This window comes from Pelobates fuscus, chromosome 11 (genome assembly GCF_036172605.1).
Source record: "Pelobates fuscus isolate aPelFus1 chromosome 11, aPelFus1.pri, whole genome shotgun sequence".
In the NCBI taxonomy this organism is placed as follows: domain Eukaryota; kingdom Metazoa; phylum Chordata; class Amphibia; order Anura; family Pelobatidae; genus Pelobates; species Pelobates fuscus.
The window spans coordinates 107,720,277-107,734,676 of record NC_086327.1 but is presented as its reverse complement, the minus strand read 5'-3'; the positions used below and the strand labels follow the sequence as shown (position 1 = coordinate 107,734,676).

The 14,400-nt window shown below is 41.4% G+C and overlaps 1 protein-coding gene across 6 annotated transcripts in view; it reads right to left on the bottom strand.

Moving 5' to 3' along the window:
- Positions 1-14,400, bottom strand: part of MIB2 (MIB E3 ubiquitin protein ligase 2) — an 83,377-nt gene that overhangs the window by 46,110 nt on the left and 22,867 nt on the right. For 3 of the 6 annotated variants that reach the window (XM_063436378.1, XM_063436383.1, XM_063436380.1), the window contains exons 2-3: positions 2,087-2,432; positions 1,370-1,541 (exon numbers count right to left, since the gene is read on the bottom strand). In XM_063436378.1, coding sequence (XP_063292448.1) covers positions 1,370-1,541; positions 2,087-2,333 — 419 coding nt within the window. In that variant the 5' untranslated portion in view covers positions 2,334-2,432. Of the gene's footprint in view, positions 1-1,369; positions 1,542-2,086; positions 2,433-2,518; positions 2,540-2,620; positions 2,716-2,943; positions 2,962-14,400 lie in introns of those variants that run through there. The other 3 variants (XM_063436382.1, XM_063436379.1, XM_063436381.1) reach the window with 3 other exon arrangements.

The window sequence follows — 14,400 nt, the reverse complement described above, 5'->3', positions numbered from 1 at the left end:
GTCATGAGCGGCCCACGCGGGCCCTGGCAGGACCGGGCGCCGGACGGATCTTCCATGCTGTGGCCTTGACTGATGGAGAGGTGGGTGCCCGGGTCTCCGGGTCTGGGAGGTCCCCGGAGGGCCCAGTCCCCGGCGCCGTGAGCCCGGTGAGGCGGGACAGCGCCGCCCCCCTCGACGAACCGGTGGTCGTGGGGGGTGGACACCGGCTTCAAGCATGTGGCCGGCACCGGGCGAGACGTGGGAACACACACCTCAAGGGACCCGTATGGAGCTGGGGAGGTGCAGGGAGCGGACGACCAGAGGACTTTTGTGGTGGGGTCCAACGGACAGTTTGTGCTCCTGAGTGCCCACGGAACTGTGGGGGACCTGACCGGTGAGCAGAGCTCGGCATGGGGAGAGGGAAGGAGGCCTGGCACCCCAGGGACAGTGTGGAAGCAGTGCCATGAGAGCCTCCCCTCCTTCTAGACAGACCGTTTGTTTAAAAGTACCCAGAAAAGGGTTGGAGTGATCAATAGTGTAATGGCCTACAATGCATAATGAAGGCACACTATCCTATGAAGGACCAAATCGCTTTCAATTGCTTCCTTTACTATACTAGCTTATTGCAACATGCTTTAGATTGCGATGTTTAATTTCATAAAGCTTATGTATACCAAATACTAGCGAATACTTGCCTACGTTGAAGCATACGCCTCTGCGCATGCAACCACATGCTAATCAGATAAAACCGCAATATGTGTGCATAAGGCTAACCATAATTTTAACACGCACGCCTCTGCATAGGCGACTAACTGCATTAATTGTTAATACTTAAAACCCGCGTCTATATTGCGATACTATAAAAATATTTAAAACAAAGTACGACAACAACTGCATACTTAAATGATTGTTAAGTATATTCTGATGTATAATATTTACGACGAGAATTGCAAAGTTAGAACAGTGTACAATATCTTATTCGGTTATATACAAGTTAGGTAGATCTAATGTTTTAATACTGCCTAATTACTGCTTTGCATGTTATAACGATTAAGCAATCACACAACCTAACTAACACAAAGCACTGACACAAACCAGCTGCCATACAGCACTTGCATACACCAGACAAGTTGTCCAGTAGTACGTCATTGCATTACCCATGTCTAGATGCAGCTTAACTATATCCTGTTAAACTGTGATGCTAAAAGGCTTCTGGTGTATTGTCCATAATTATGACTGAAAACCAGACCATGACAGAAACAAAAGGTCACAATGTTTTGAAAAGTATATGTAGGGCCAGACTTTTCTCATGTCTTTTGACAAGCCTCACTACTACATATGAAGAAAAACTCAACACATACTGTAACTACTGACCGGCTTTATTACTTACGGCTGAGAGTGGGCAGTTTCATATCTTTCAAAGGCATGGGACAAGTCGTGTTTGTTGTTCATGTAGCATTGGGTGCACAGGTCATAGTCAAAGCAAACTTTGCACTTCCAACGCATTCCGCGAATTCCATGCTTCTTGCAACAGTCACAGATGATATTAGGATGGCGGACGCCTGGGAAACAATCGCAATTTGTAGTCAATTGATAAAAATTTAAGAGAGGCGTAAAATAGTAGTAGATTAATTCAGTAGTAGATTAGTAGTCAAAACTATAGGAGAAGCCTATGTGGGCATCACCGACTGCCTGTTCTAGTGACAAGCAGAATAAACCATGAGACTCTTTAAGATACTCACAAATAAAATGGCACTAAAGAAATCAGTCTGTTTATGAGAACAGACATACAGACAGACATTGAAAAGGGGAGAAATCATTCATAAAGGGCTCTTCTTAAAATAAATAAATATTGAAATTACTCTCCGAAACAATTATTTATCTTTCTTTCCCTCAATATCCTACGGTATTTTAATTTTTTTAATTATATTAAAAAACCATGTACTGTGCACATGAAAAGAAAATTCTATCCCCTGCACAGTTTCTATAAGCAGAGATCAGTACAATTTCCTGTTCAGTAACATAACAAAGTTTAATACTTCTCAGTATTCTAAGATATAGCATTCCAAAAAATTTAACAAAGCCAAGTTTTTATGCATGCAGCTACCTATTTGAGCATTATCATACAACAGCAGGTCATACGATCCCTGGAAGCCTGTTCGATAGTTAGTCCTGGTGCCATGATCCCACTGCACAACCACTGTCTTATCCGGTGTCGTCGGGCTTCCCTGTCGGCCGATTTCCACCACCGTTCCTAAACTTCCTTCTCCGTTATCCTGGTTGACCCATTTCCAATCTATGCCCCTCACTACACGCATTCCAACCTGCATCGCAGCAGAGGGGTCCCAGTCCATCTCAATCTACTGATGTGACATTAGTGGGCATTGAGAAGATCTCCCGTCACTTGGTAGAGACCTTATTGGGACGTCCAATATTTTCAAGTTCAACAAAATCTGTAAAATATAAAACAATAAATAAAAAATAGGACATCAATTTATTACAGCAGCTATTTGTACCATAATAAATTACAGAAAACCACATTAGATTAAATAACAAGCTATCTGTTCCCGGCACTGGCATTACATGAATAATTATTTCAAGTTCTTGCACAAATTACACTTGATGTGAAATTGCTTCTTACATCAGGCTTCCAGCGAGCCAGAAGATACAGTTGTGTTTTCTGCATTTGATGAGACACTAATAAGCCTTGGGGCCTGAAAAAAAAAGATGATCACAATTTCCTGCTTAGACTATTAGCTGTACCGACAATTCATTCATTTATATGTATTACGCTGATGTTGTAATCTGTGTCCGGGAGTTTCAGATCTATTGCCTATGCAGAGCAAAGATCAATGTAATTAGTAAACCAATGAGAGCAGGTATAAAGAGATGGGACAAGCTTTTAAATTAACCATTATTCTGCCAAACAGGTCTACAAGGCATCATGAACACTTCTCTTCATACCATTACACCAAACCTTTAAAAAGAGCAGGGAGGAGAGAGGGGAAAAATGCTAGGTGCAGGGATTCCCAACCTAGTCCTCGAGGCAGCAGTGGGGATTCTACTGACAAACACTGGACTGTTGGTGTACCTCGAGGACTGTGCTTGCAACCACTGTACTGGCTTGCAACCCTGCACTGTACTTCGGAAAACAGGCTACTAGTATTCTTCCACTCCAACCTTCTGCAGAGCTAGTTTTTTTGTTTTACTTCAGTCAACAGAAAGGCCAATCAATTTGACAAGTCATTCTGTAAGGCCTTGTTTCAGGGATTGAAGTAGTTTGTCAGGGGTGACCCTGTAATGATGGGAAACAAGTTGATTTCTACAAAATACCCCATTTGTGCCTTTTGAGAAGTCGGCTGGGGAGGCAGAGTGAAATTAATTAATCTAATTATGAATACAAGTGAGAAAATAAGCAACACCCATAATGGCTGCTTTTATTTGTTGGTTCCAAAACTTTTCGTTGACATGAATGGAGGGGGCCGGGAAAGGGGTGGCTTCCCAGTTAAAAGCCCCTGCTTTTTAGAGTGGGTACAGGATACTCTCTGCACCATAAAATTTGCAATAAAGTTATTATGGTGGTTAAACTAATCCATTATGTCACTGCTTGTTCTCCCAGCCACTAAACAAGCAGTAAAATGGCCTTGTTTATGTGCACTGCGTTATATAGAGCTTGCTTTCCTCTCAATTGCTTCCTTTTTCTCTGGCATGACAGAAATTAACCCGCGACACAGGGTCTGAATATTAGAAAGATAGACGGAGGTAGAGCAGATACCAGAAATAACTTCAATGCCCAGAATTAGACACTCAAATACCTTATAAGTCCTCTATTTTAACACTGAACATGTATGGAAAGCATGAAAGGTCAGCCATATTTCTCTGGACCTAAACACTTCATGTTGATGGGGAGTACATGGAAAGTGCTGCTCTGTAGTATTCATAAAATATAGTGAAAGTGTAAAAATCTCTTCCCTACCACCATGTGAGGTAGCAGAGTTGGTAAAGACGGTGAGGTAGCTTGGTTGGTAAATTCCCTGACTACAAAGCCTCTTCAAAATCCCGGCAGGGTCAACTCAGCCCTTCATCCTGCCGAGGTCGATAACATGAGTACCATCAATTGGGTAATAACATCTAGTGCTGTTCAGCTGCCGATTTGGTTAATTCCGTGAGCGTGCGCTGAAAAGCCCTTTGAGTCCCACTGGGAGAAAGGCGCAATATAAATACTAGTTATTATTATTTGAGATGGGGCAGTTACGACCAGCCAATTTAGGTTACTCTGACACCAAGTTTATATGGTACATAGCCAACTGACCAAGTCACGTATGCTCCATATATTTCTTTTAACGGCAATATAATATATAGAGAGCTCTGATGTCCAGGTTTTTATTCATAACGCCTAAAAGGAAAAGGAAAATTAAAATGTCTCCTTTTAGAACTGAAATATCAATTCATGCGCTCTTGATGAACTTGGTATTTGCTTGGACACAAATCAGGTATCCACATTTGCTGGCACACATACCCATCATACATTGGCTGAACAAGAAACATGCTGTCCTTCAGCATGTACAATTCAAATGCTGCAGTGGAATATCAAATATTTAACTACTTAGTATTCCTTTATTATATGAACTCTACATATGACAGCACTTTAATTGGTCAACATGAAGTGATAGCTGCCTAGAAAATATGGTGGACCTGGCAACCGTTTCTTTATGCACACATGCTGGGTTTTATACAATAAATAGGAAATTGACGAGTACTATCATCGCAATAGTACATGTGATGCCAAAATTCCTGCCTAGGAAATGTAGAAACCCTGACGCCTTCAAATTGGCAATCTCCTTATCAATTCTCCTTGACCTCTATGACACAGAACTCTTATCAGAGAAATTACTCGCAAAAGTAACCAGCTAAGAAGGCACAAAGAACTAGCACTTGGAGACATCAAACATTTAAGAAGCACCAAAATGCAATATCTAATTCCTGATAAATTCTTAAATGCAATCAGCTGGCAATAATTTAAGCTGATTCCATTAGCCTCCAGCACCTCAGGCTCACTATCTGCATAATACCCAACTAATTATGACTGACAGCAACAGACAAATCTGTTTTAGTCATGGAAGCAGCTGGTGTAGAGGCTTTTGTGATTCGTTAATGTCTGCATATTGTTATTCTAGAGAAGGCCCAAGACCATGTTCAACTCACGTTCAAAAAAAGATCTATAAAAGAAAAAAAAGCACAATTTAATATTCTGGTGGTGTCGCAAACTAAACAAAGATATATGGAAAAGATTAGTAACACAACCCTTTGTCTTTTAACTGTGTACAAAGTAATAATCACAAAAAAATTATCCATGTGGAATTGTCTCTGTCAAATTAGTTCCCACCATATATGCAAACTCATACCCCTTTAATACTCCACTTGCTATATTTGTAAAAAAAAAAAAACACACAAAAAAAAACACACAAAAAAAAACAACACACAAGGATCTGATTTAAGGAAAAGCTCCCCAGGGCCACCTTTAACCTCTTAAGGACCAAACTTCTGGAATAAAAGGGAATCATGACATGTCACACATGTCATGTGTCCTTAAGGGGTTAAACATCTTTCCAAATGAGGCTGACATTTCGCATTTACTAGGAACAAGCTATTAATGTCCTGGGACAGTTTTAATCTTTTGTCAATGCATGGAAAAGAAATATATATATATATATATATATATATATATATATATATATATATATATATATATATAGTTCGCCTCACATATGTACGCATTGGGCTGTGATGTAGAACTGTGATCCTCTAAAGCTACCCCTGAAAACAACAGTGGACTTTATCGTATGTGGTTTATAGCCAGATGTCACAGAATGCAGACAGAGACACCAGTCAGATGTTTGACGCTTGCTTGCAAAAAGCACCATCGTCCAGGACAAAAGCACACAACAAAAAGAAAGCAAGCCAAGTTTACTGTTTTAGATGGTCATAGACGACCACAGGCAATTTTTTGATTCTTGGGATTAGGGCTGAAATATCTTGGATAATCTGCAGGCTGTACTATAGTGATGGTAGCTCACATTGCGCTGCAGCCATACACATATTAAAAACTATAGTTTGTTAGCTGAGAAGTGGCAGGATATGGTAACGTTTTAATTACATCAAGCTTTGACACAAAAAGATTTTCTCCACCCTACCATGCAGCGTAAAAGTAGATCCAATATTATCTCATGTATATGTTCGAATTTCAGTCTACTTATGTTTCCCATAAAGATTCTAACTCAGAACTGTCAGACGCTTTCAGAAGCAAACTGATTTGAAGCAATAGTTGGGTCAAAAAAAAACATTCCTGCCACAAGTAGTATCCTGTGACGCAAGTATACATTAAAAACATTCGGTGATTATATACCACAAACTTGTTACAGTAGGAGTACGCTCTTCCCCAGTGTAATGGAAGACCCTTTGACACTGTGGAGATTGTAAAGGTGCTGGATGGAATGTACTGTGTTACATATAGTACTGAAATTGTAGATTGGCATCGAGAGGGAGTCTCCAAGCTATTGTTATGCATAAAATTTGTACCACTGTCAAAAATGGTGAGTAGTCACCACTCTATATCCTATTTGAGACCCCCTAAAACGAATAAAGAACTTGTTAGTATTATGGAATCTAATAGTTTCATAGTAGCCTTCACATTGTCTGATATCTGCAGTAAAACTTCCTTACACTTCTTGGCCCCCAAAAAATCTTGTACCAGGGCCCTCACTACGTTAGCTCCACCACTGGAGGGAAACACCTTATTCCATAAAAAAAAAAAAAAAAAAATATGGGTGGGGTTGATTAATATAGAAAAGTCAAGACAACTTTATGCTATAACATTTTGTGTGACATGTCATGATTCCCTTTTATTCCATAAGTTTGGTTCTTAAGGGGGTTAAAGAGACTCTCCAGACCCCTAAAGCACTTCAGCTTGCTTAAAACCTTGTCAGAATGGTGGTGGGCTTTATGTAGGCCTTACCCCTGATGAGGTAATGGGAGAATGAAGATTTCCACTGTTCTGTTTCACAGCAATGAGGATAAGGCAATCTGCCTTGCAAAGGCTTCTCATTGAGCTGCATTTGGAGTCTATGATTGGACAGTCACAGAAAGTCTGGGCGGGGTTAGAAGGGGAGGGCTTGCAAGGGCTGCAGACAAGATATCTGCAGCTTTTGCAAACTGTTTTTAGATATAAGCTCAATGTAAAATGCATTATTAAATGTGTGCAGGTTTTCATTTGGTGTGTATCTACTAAACAGTGATTTTATTTAATTTGTATTTGGTCAGTGGAGTGTCCCTTTACGTTATCTTGGGTTTGCATCACAGTGACATTTGCAGAATGAAATGTTGCAAAAAGCACAATGGCAGGAACCAATCAAAATCTCAGGTTTGTTAAATAACCTTTGTAATTATGCTGTATGTCCACAGAGAAGCATTGGTTAGATAGAAATTCTACAATTGCTCCATTTAAAAACACTCACTCAGAACATTTCAGATATGGCCACATGGTGGAACTGAAACCCCACATTTGTTTGCCGAAGTAAGGGATATTAAGTAGCCTTGTAAAATGTGAAACTGTATTTTTGTGTTCCTTAACCTTTATTTTAGAAAATTTCTGATGACAGATACAGTTTAACAAACTAACATTCTTCTATGAGCCAATATGAATAATACAAAAAAAGTTTTACTATAATTACAAAAAAATGACAGTAAATGTCTCTCAAAAATTATTTTGCATCTGCAAATGGACAATAAAAGTGAATACATCCCTGCAATGCTTTAATTGGTCTTTCTGAAGACACTCACTTGTTCATTTTTTTCCGTTGCAGATGATAATGTGCTCATCAAATGAACATCCATGCAGATTGCCGAGAGTCCAGGGACCAGCTGACATTGTTTATAGTTCCCTGGAGATCCCTTTAACAATTCGGAGAAATTATAAAAAAAAAATACTGCAACTTATTCAGAAGCTCAATAATTTATCTGTGCCTCATAAATACGGTATCCCCACCCGTCGCTGAAATGTGAAAAATAATTGCCATGCTTTAAGCCCAGAGCTACTAATTAATGTTAACATATTCAAAATGTGTTGCTGTGAAAGTGGGTGTAAAAAAGAGCTTTGTGTATAATTACATATATACAGGTGTGTAGACACACACACAAATACACAAAATATGCAGCATATCTATCTATCTGCAAGAGCCAATCTCCTGTTGTATGTACCACGAGCTGCACTTTCGGCTAAAATGTACAAAACTGAATGAGGCGCACTCAAGGAATTTGTCAATTGTAAATACACCTTTAAATTAAGTAAGAATTTAGTGGGGGGTGGAGGCAGCACCCAAGTGAGATGCTCGCATTCCCAGTGAGCTCTGGGCCATCGCCTAATTACAGAGCCTGTACAGCGACTCATGGGGCTATTACTGACCTCAATCTGAGCTCCTACTAATCCGCAGAACATGGCACGACACTCAAAAAAAAACACAGAGCGGGTCCTAGGCCCGGCTGCCGAGATATTGAGAGCTTATTCAGACAGCCACAACAACCAGCGCTTTCCAAGATAGCACCGACTGCGGCCTAGTCCACGGCTTCATCTGAGGTCGAGAATATACAGGAGGAAGATTTCCCTGCCACCACGCAGGTTTCACTGCCCATGATCACACAGCCTTCTGGGCTGGAGGATGCTGCTCTCACGACTAAGGTGAATGAATATAAAAGCCTTACTGCAAGACATCAAAGCTATGTTTTGAGCAGACATGGCTGTATTAAGGGAGGAAGTAGCCCTGCTGACAGGCTGTGTTCAGGCTTGGAAGGAGAGCAAGGAGGTACACAATTAGCACAATCTGCCACAGATGAAGCGCTCCATACCCTTCAAAAGAAATGTGGCGAATTGGCACTACGGCTGGCAAGTGTGTCTCACCAGAAGAATTGCCACACTGCATACAGCGTTTGCTATCCACATTGCTGTCGCCAACGCCAGCCAACCAAGCTGCTGCTGACCGCTGTTTTCGACTGCCAAAGGCTGCTAAGGCCCCGAGTGAATTTCAAAGGGACTCTGGCTAGTCTGCAGATTTGGGAGCCACAAGAGTATCTCCCTCACTGTCTTTTGAGGGTTTACAGTTGTCGTTTTACAGAGATCTATCCAGATTAAAGGGACACTCCAGGCACCCAGACCACTTCTGCCCATTGGAGTGGTCTGGGTGCCAACTCCCACTACTCTTAACCCTGCAAGTGTAACTATTGCAGTTTTTTTATCTACTAGACAGCCACTAGAGGGCACTTCCTGCTTCATAGCACAGGTTTTCTGTGCTGGACGTCCTCACGCTTTCCTATGGGGAGACGTAATGCGCATGCGCGGCATTGCCGAACATGCGCATTAGGTCTCCTCGGCCGGTGGTCGGGATCAGTCTCGCCCACCGGCCGACGCAATGAAGAGGAGGAGCGTCACGGAGGAGGAGACAGCGGTGAGGGACATCGCCGCTGCCTCAGGTAAGTGACTGAAGGGGTTTTCACCCCTTCAGTAACCGGGGATTGGGGGGTGGGAGGGAGAGGGACCCTCCAGTGCCAGGAAAACGGATTGTTTTCCTGGCACTGGAGATTCCCTTTAACCATGCAATGGAGGCAATCACTTCTCTCAAGCTACAAAGAGAGGCTTCAATTCCGTACAGATGGTGTTCACACTGCCTATTGGCAGAGAAAGACGGCAAGAAGTTCCCACTTACGCAGCTTCAAAAACGCACCTGCCCTTCTTCAAGCATTGGCAGTTACAGCTGAAATTGTCCCAGGGAGAGCCATGGTTGGGTCGGTGGATCCTCCGGCTGTAAACTGTCTGAACTTGTTTTTTGTTTCCTTTTTATTTTACTAGGCAGCTTTTGAGTTCTTTATTTCCAATTTTTTTAAGCCCCATTGTATTATCATCTCTGGCTCTGTAAGCAACTCTAATTAGCTTCTGCTCTGCCATTATTTTCCCCCTCATACATGCCTATTTATTTATAAAATATTTTACCAGGATCGATACATTGAGATTTCTCTCGTTTTCAAGTATGCCCTGGGTCCACAAAACATTGCATTGTTACAATAGGGTACAATATTAAAAAAAATACAATATAAAAACTATAAATATATATATACACATACACACATAAATAAATGTTATAGATAACAGATAATAAATATATTCAACCATGACAGGTGCATTCTGTATTGAGGTATATTGCCATAGATCTCTTAAAAGATTTTAGATTGAATGAAGATTTGACTGTGTCCCTGAGATTATTCCATAATTGCGGTGCTCTGTAGGAAAATATAGATTGAGCCACTTTATTTTTGTATTGCGGTATGCCAAATATCGTGCTAGTACTGGATCGGAGGTTATAGGAGGTGGGAACAGCCGGGGAGAGCATTCGACTCAGGTAGGGTGGGAGCTTCCCAGATATGCTCTTATGCACAAGGCTGGAAAGATGAAGAGTGCATTGGGATTCCAGCGATAGCCAGTTTAGCTCTTTTAACATGTCACAGTGGTGGATAAAGTAATTACATTCTAGTACAAAGTGGCAGAATGAATTATATAATGTTTTACATTTATTAAGGAGGGTTTGCGGTGCGGGTGCATACACAACATCCCCATAATCAATGACCGCCATTAGCATTTGCTGCACTATCTGTTTCCTTACTGTAGGGCTTAGGCAGCATTTGTTTCTGTACAGGGCACCTACTTTTGGGTAAAGTTTTGAAGAAATCTTTTCAATGTGAAGGCCAAAGGATAGATTGGGGTCTAGCAACATTCTTAGATATTTAAAAGAGCAGACTGCTGTCAGTGTGCTATTTAAATTTGATACACAGTTGTGGATTTTGCAGTTGATGTAATTTAGGTACCGTTTCAAAGATCATTGTGACAGTTTTGTCAGTGTTTAGGAATAGTTTATCTGCTATCCACCTTTCTACCTCTGTGAATTGGTTTTGGAGCACAGCCTCAAGCTGTGGTAGCTTGGGTTTACTAGCATAGATTACATCATTACAGCGTCGTCTGCATTCATGTGTACAGTTGATGATTTGCAGAAGTTAGGCAGATCATTTATAACTAATGTGAATAGCAGGGGGCAGAGTATGGAGCCTTGGGGAGCACCACACGTGACTGGAAGAGGGAAGGAAGCCCTAAGATATAGCCACATACAGGGCAGTCTTTAATATTGATTGAGCCTTGGGAAAGCATTTAATTGGGCAGCACAAAACCAGGATACACCACTGGCTCTACCATTTTCCCATGCTTGCAGGATTGCATTTAGCACTGAACAGTGTTTGTGTGTTTGAATGTAAGCCTGTTTTTGTATGGAGTATGTTTGTGGTGTGTTTGTATGTGTTGTTTTTATGTATTCTGTTTGTTTTTTAATGCAGTGGCGTGTTTATATATTGCTGTATGTGTGCTGTATGTAGTGTTGATGTTTCAATGCAGGAGTGTGTTTGTATGTAGTGTTGAAGTTTGATTGCAGGGGTGTACTTGTGTTTAGTGTTGGCATTTTGAATGTATGAGATGTATGCACATGTACACATACACTGCCACACACACACTGTGATACACATACACACATAGATAAACATACACACTGGAATACATGCAGATACACAGATAAACACACTGACGCACAAGCAAATACAGACTGACACAGATACACAACCTGACACACACAAGCAGACACCTTTCAGTTTCAACCTTTTGGATACAGGGGGGTGGCTTTCCTAGGGTAAAGTGGCAGGCTGAGGTATTTGGGAGTGAGATCCTGCACGTGGCTTCACTCTCTCAGTGATGAAGTGACTCACAGCTGTCACTTCCTCTCAGCCAGTTGGCATTAAACAAGGTTATGCTGTAAAAGGGCCACAGCGCCCGACAGGGCCCCTGCTGACAAAAGCCCACCGGGTGGCCCCAAAAGTTCATGGGCCACCAGATAAGCCCCCTTAGTGTGTGGGCCCCTGGTGCAAATGCAGCATTGGCAAGCCCATGGGGCAAATAAATATTTTTTTGTGGGAAGCAGGGCCCATGGGGCAGCTGCTTTGGGCCCCAGGTGTAATTGGGCCCGGGGCAGCTGCCCTATTCGCCCCACGTTAAAGATGGCCCTGGCCACATATTGCAATCGGTCTGAAACATACAATCGAAACCAGGTTAGCGGACGATCACCAATGCCTGAGTTTTTAAGTTTTTGCAAAAGAATGCCATGGTCTACTGTGTCAAATGCCTTGCCGAATTCTACATATCTGTACCAGTTTTCTATGCAAACCCATGGCACGCATAAGTCCTCACAATGTTATTTGACAGTGCAGGGTCTTGAATGCGGAGGATGTATTGTTTTAAAGTTTCATTTTGTGTTTTTTTATTTCTAAACCTCACTGCGCGTAAATTTACTTGATATTTTGGTTGTCACGTACTTATGGCTTCTATTCTGATATACATGTCGCTTGTATTACATTGTGTCTGCTTAAAGGAACACTATAGGGTCAGGAACACAAACATGAATTCCTGACCTTATAGTGTTAAAACCACCATCTAGCCCCCCTGGGCCCCTCATGACTCCCTAAATATAGCAAAATCTTACTTTTATTCAAAAAGTAAGCTCTGCATTCTGTTTGCCTAAGAATAGCAAGTTGTCTACTGACATCATCAGATTGGCCTGATCCAATCACAGTGCTTCTCCATAGGATTGGCTGAGACTGAAAAGGAGGCAGATCAGGGGCAGAGCTAGCACAATTCAAACACAGCGCTGGCCAATCAGCATCTCCTCATAGAGATGAATTGAATCAATGAATCTCTATGAGGAAAGTTCAGTGTCTGCATGCAGAGGGAGGAGATACTGAATGTTTGGATGCATTTTAGGCAGCCATTACCCAGGAAGGATCTCTAACAGCCATCTGAGGAGTGGCCAGTGAAGTTATCACTAGGCTGTAATGTAAACACTGCATGTTCTCTGAAATGACAGTGTTTACAGCAAAAAGCCTGAAGGTAATGATTCTACTCACCAGAAAAAAAATCAATAAACTGTAGTTGTTCTGGTGACTGTAGTGTCCCTTTAAGGCTATTTGGTGTCATTACACAGCTTTAATATGTGATATATGAACAAAAAGAATTAAAAGAAAATGTAAGAAGAATTTAATTGATTTACAAATTCCTTGAGTGTGCCTCATTCTGTTGCCTGTGTATATATTATTAGAAATAACAAAGAATAACAAAACCATGAAAAACAGAAGTTGGAAGAGCAGGGAATGTTTTTTGACACTCTCCTTGTATATAGTACATAATCTCTAACAAGCTGTAAGGTCACATTCATTATTATACTATCTAGCATGCGTAAGAGTACAAAGTGGGTTTCTATGGAGGGGTTCGCAAAACTTTCTATAGAAAATTGCACGCATTGTGTAATTAGGTGCCATAGGCTTCTATTGCTCATCCCACGAGATGATACCTGTTCCTAACAACCGTTGTGACCAATGGCTAATGGGAAATGGTGGTGGAAACTCGACATTTGCCAAAAATTGCAAACTACATGAGACAAAGTCAATGCTCTGTCTCGTGTATATCTACTGATTGCATTGAAATTTCAAAGCAATTACAATAGTCGATAAGAGTTTTTTTCAAGAGGGGTCATGTTCCCTGTTTGAAATTACCTCTAGCCCACTCCCTCCTCTGCACCCATCCCTCTGGTCTTTTCTTTTATTTATAGAGCAAGATTCAAAACCGGCTATCAATCATGCATAGTTATTGCCTGCAGGCTGCTAGACAGTAAATCAACATTCCTCATGTCACTGTTCCTCTAATCACACCTTCCTTAGATGACTAAACCCAAACCCACAGTGTGACTACTCTGGATCCTCCTTCACTATTCCAGGTCAATGAATCCTCTTGTTCGTAAGCTCCAAAGCAGTGAATTAATTAGCAGAAGCAACTTTAAAGGTATTGATAGTTTATCTAAGTTATATTTACATCTCGTATGCCATTTTTGCCACATTTTAATGCAGTGGCTTTATAACTTTGTCACTTTCACCCTAGAATGTCTCTGCTAGTTCTGGTTAGGACACTTATGCCTCGTTTCCACTGAGCGGATCGCTTCGGTTCGGTACGGTTTGCTATTTTGGGTGTTTCCATTATGAAAGTGGTCCATACAAGCGAACCGTACCGATCCATTCAGGGTCCTGCTTCAGATGTAGGGCCATAGGAAATGGAACGGTTTGGTTAGGGCGGAGCTACTATACAATCCATTGATTGGTGGACAGGAAGAGCATTTTTTCTAAACCCCACATGGCCCTGAAAGGTCTGACTTGCAGTGGAAACGCTTACCAGAATGGGCTGATCCATTCTAAACCTTCCAAACTGTACCGACCCGAACCGATCCACTCAGTGGA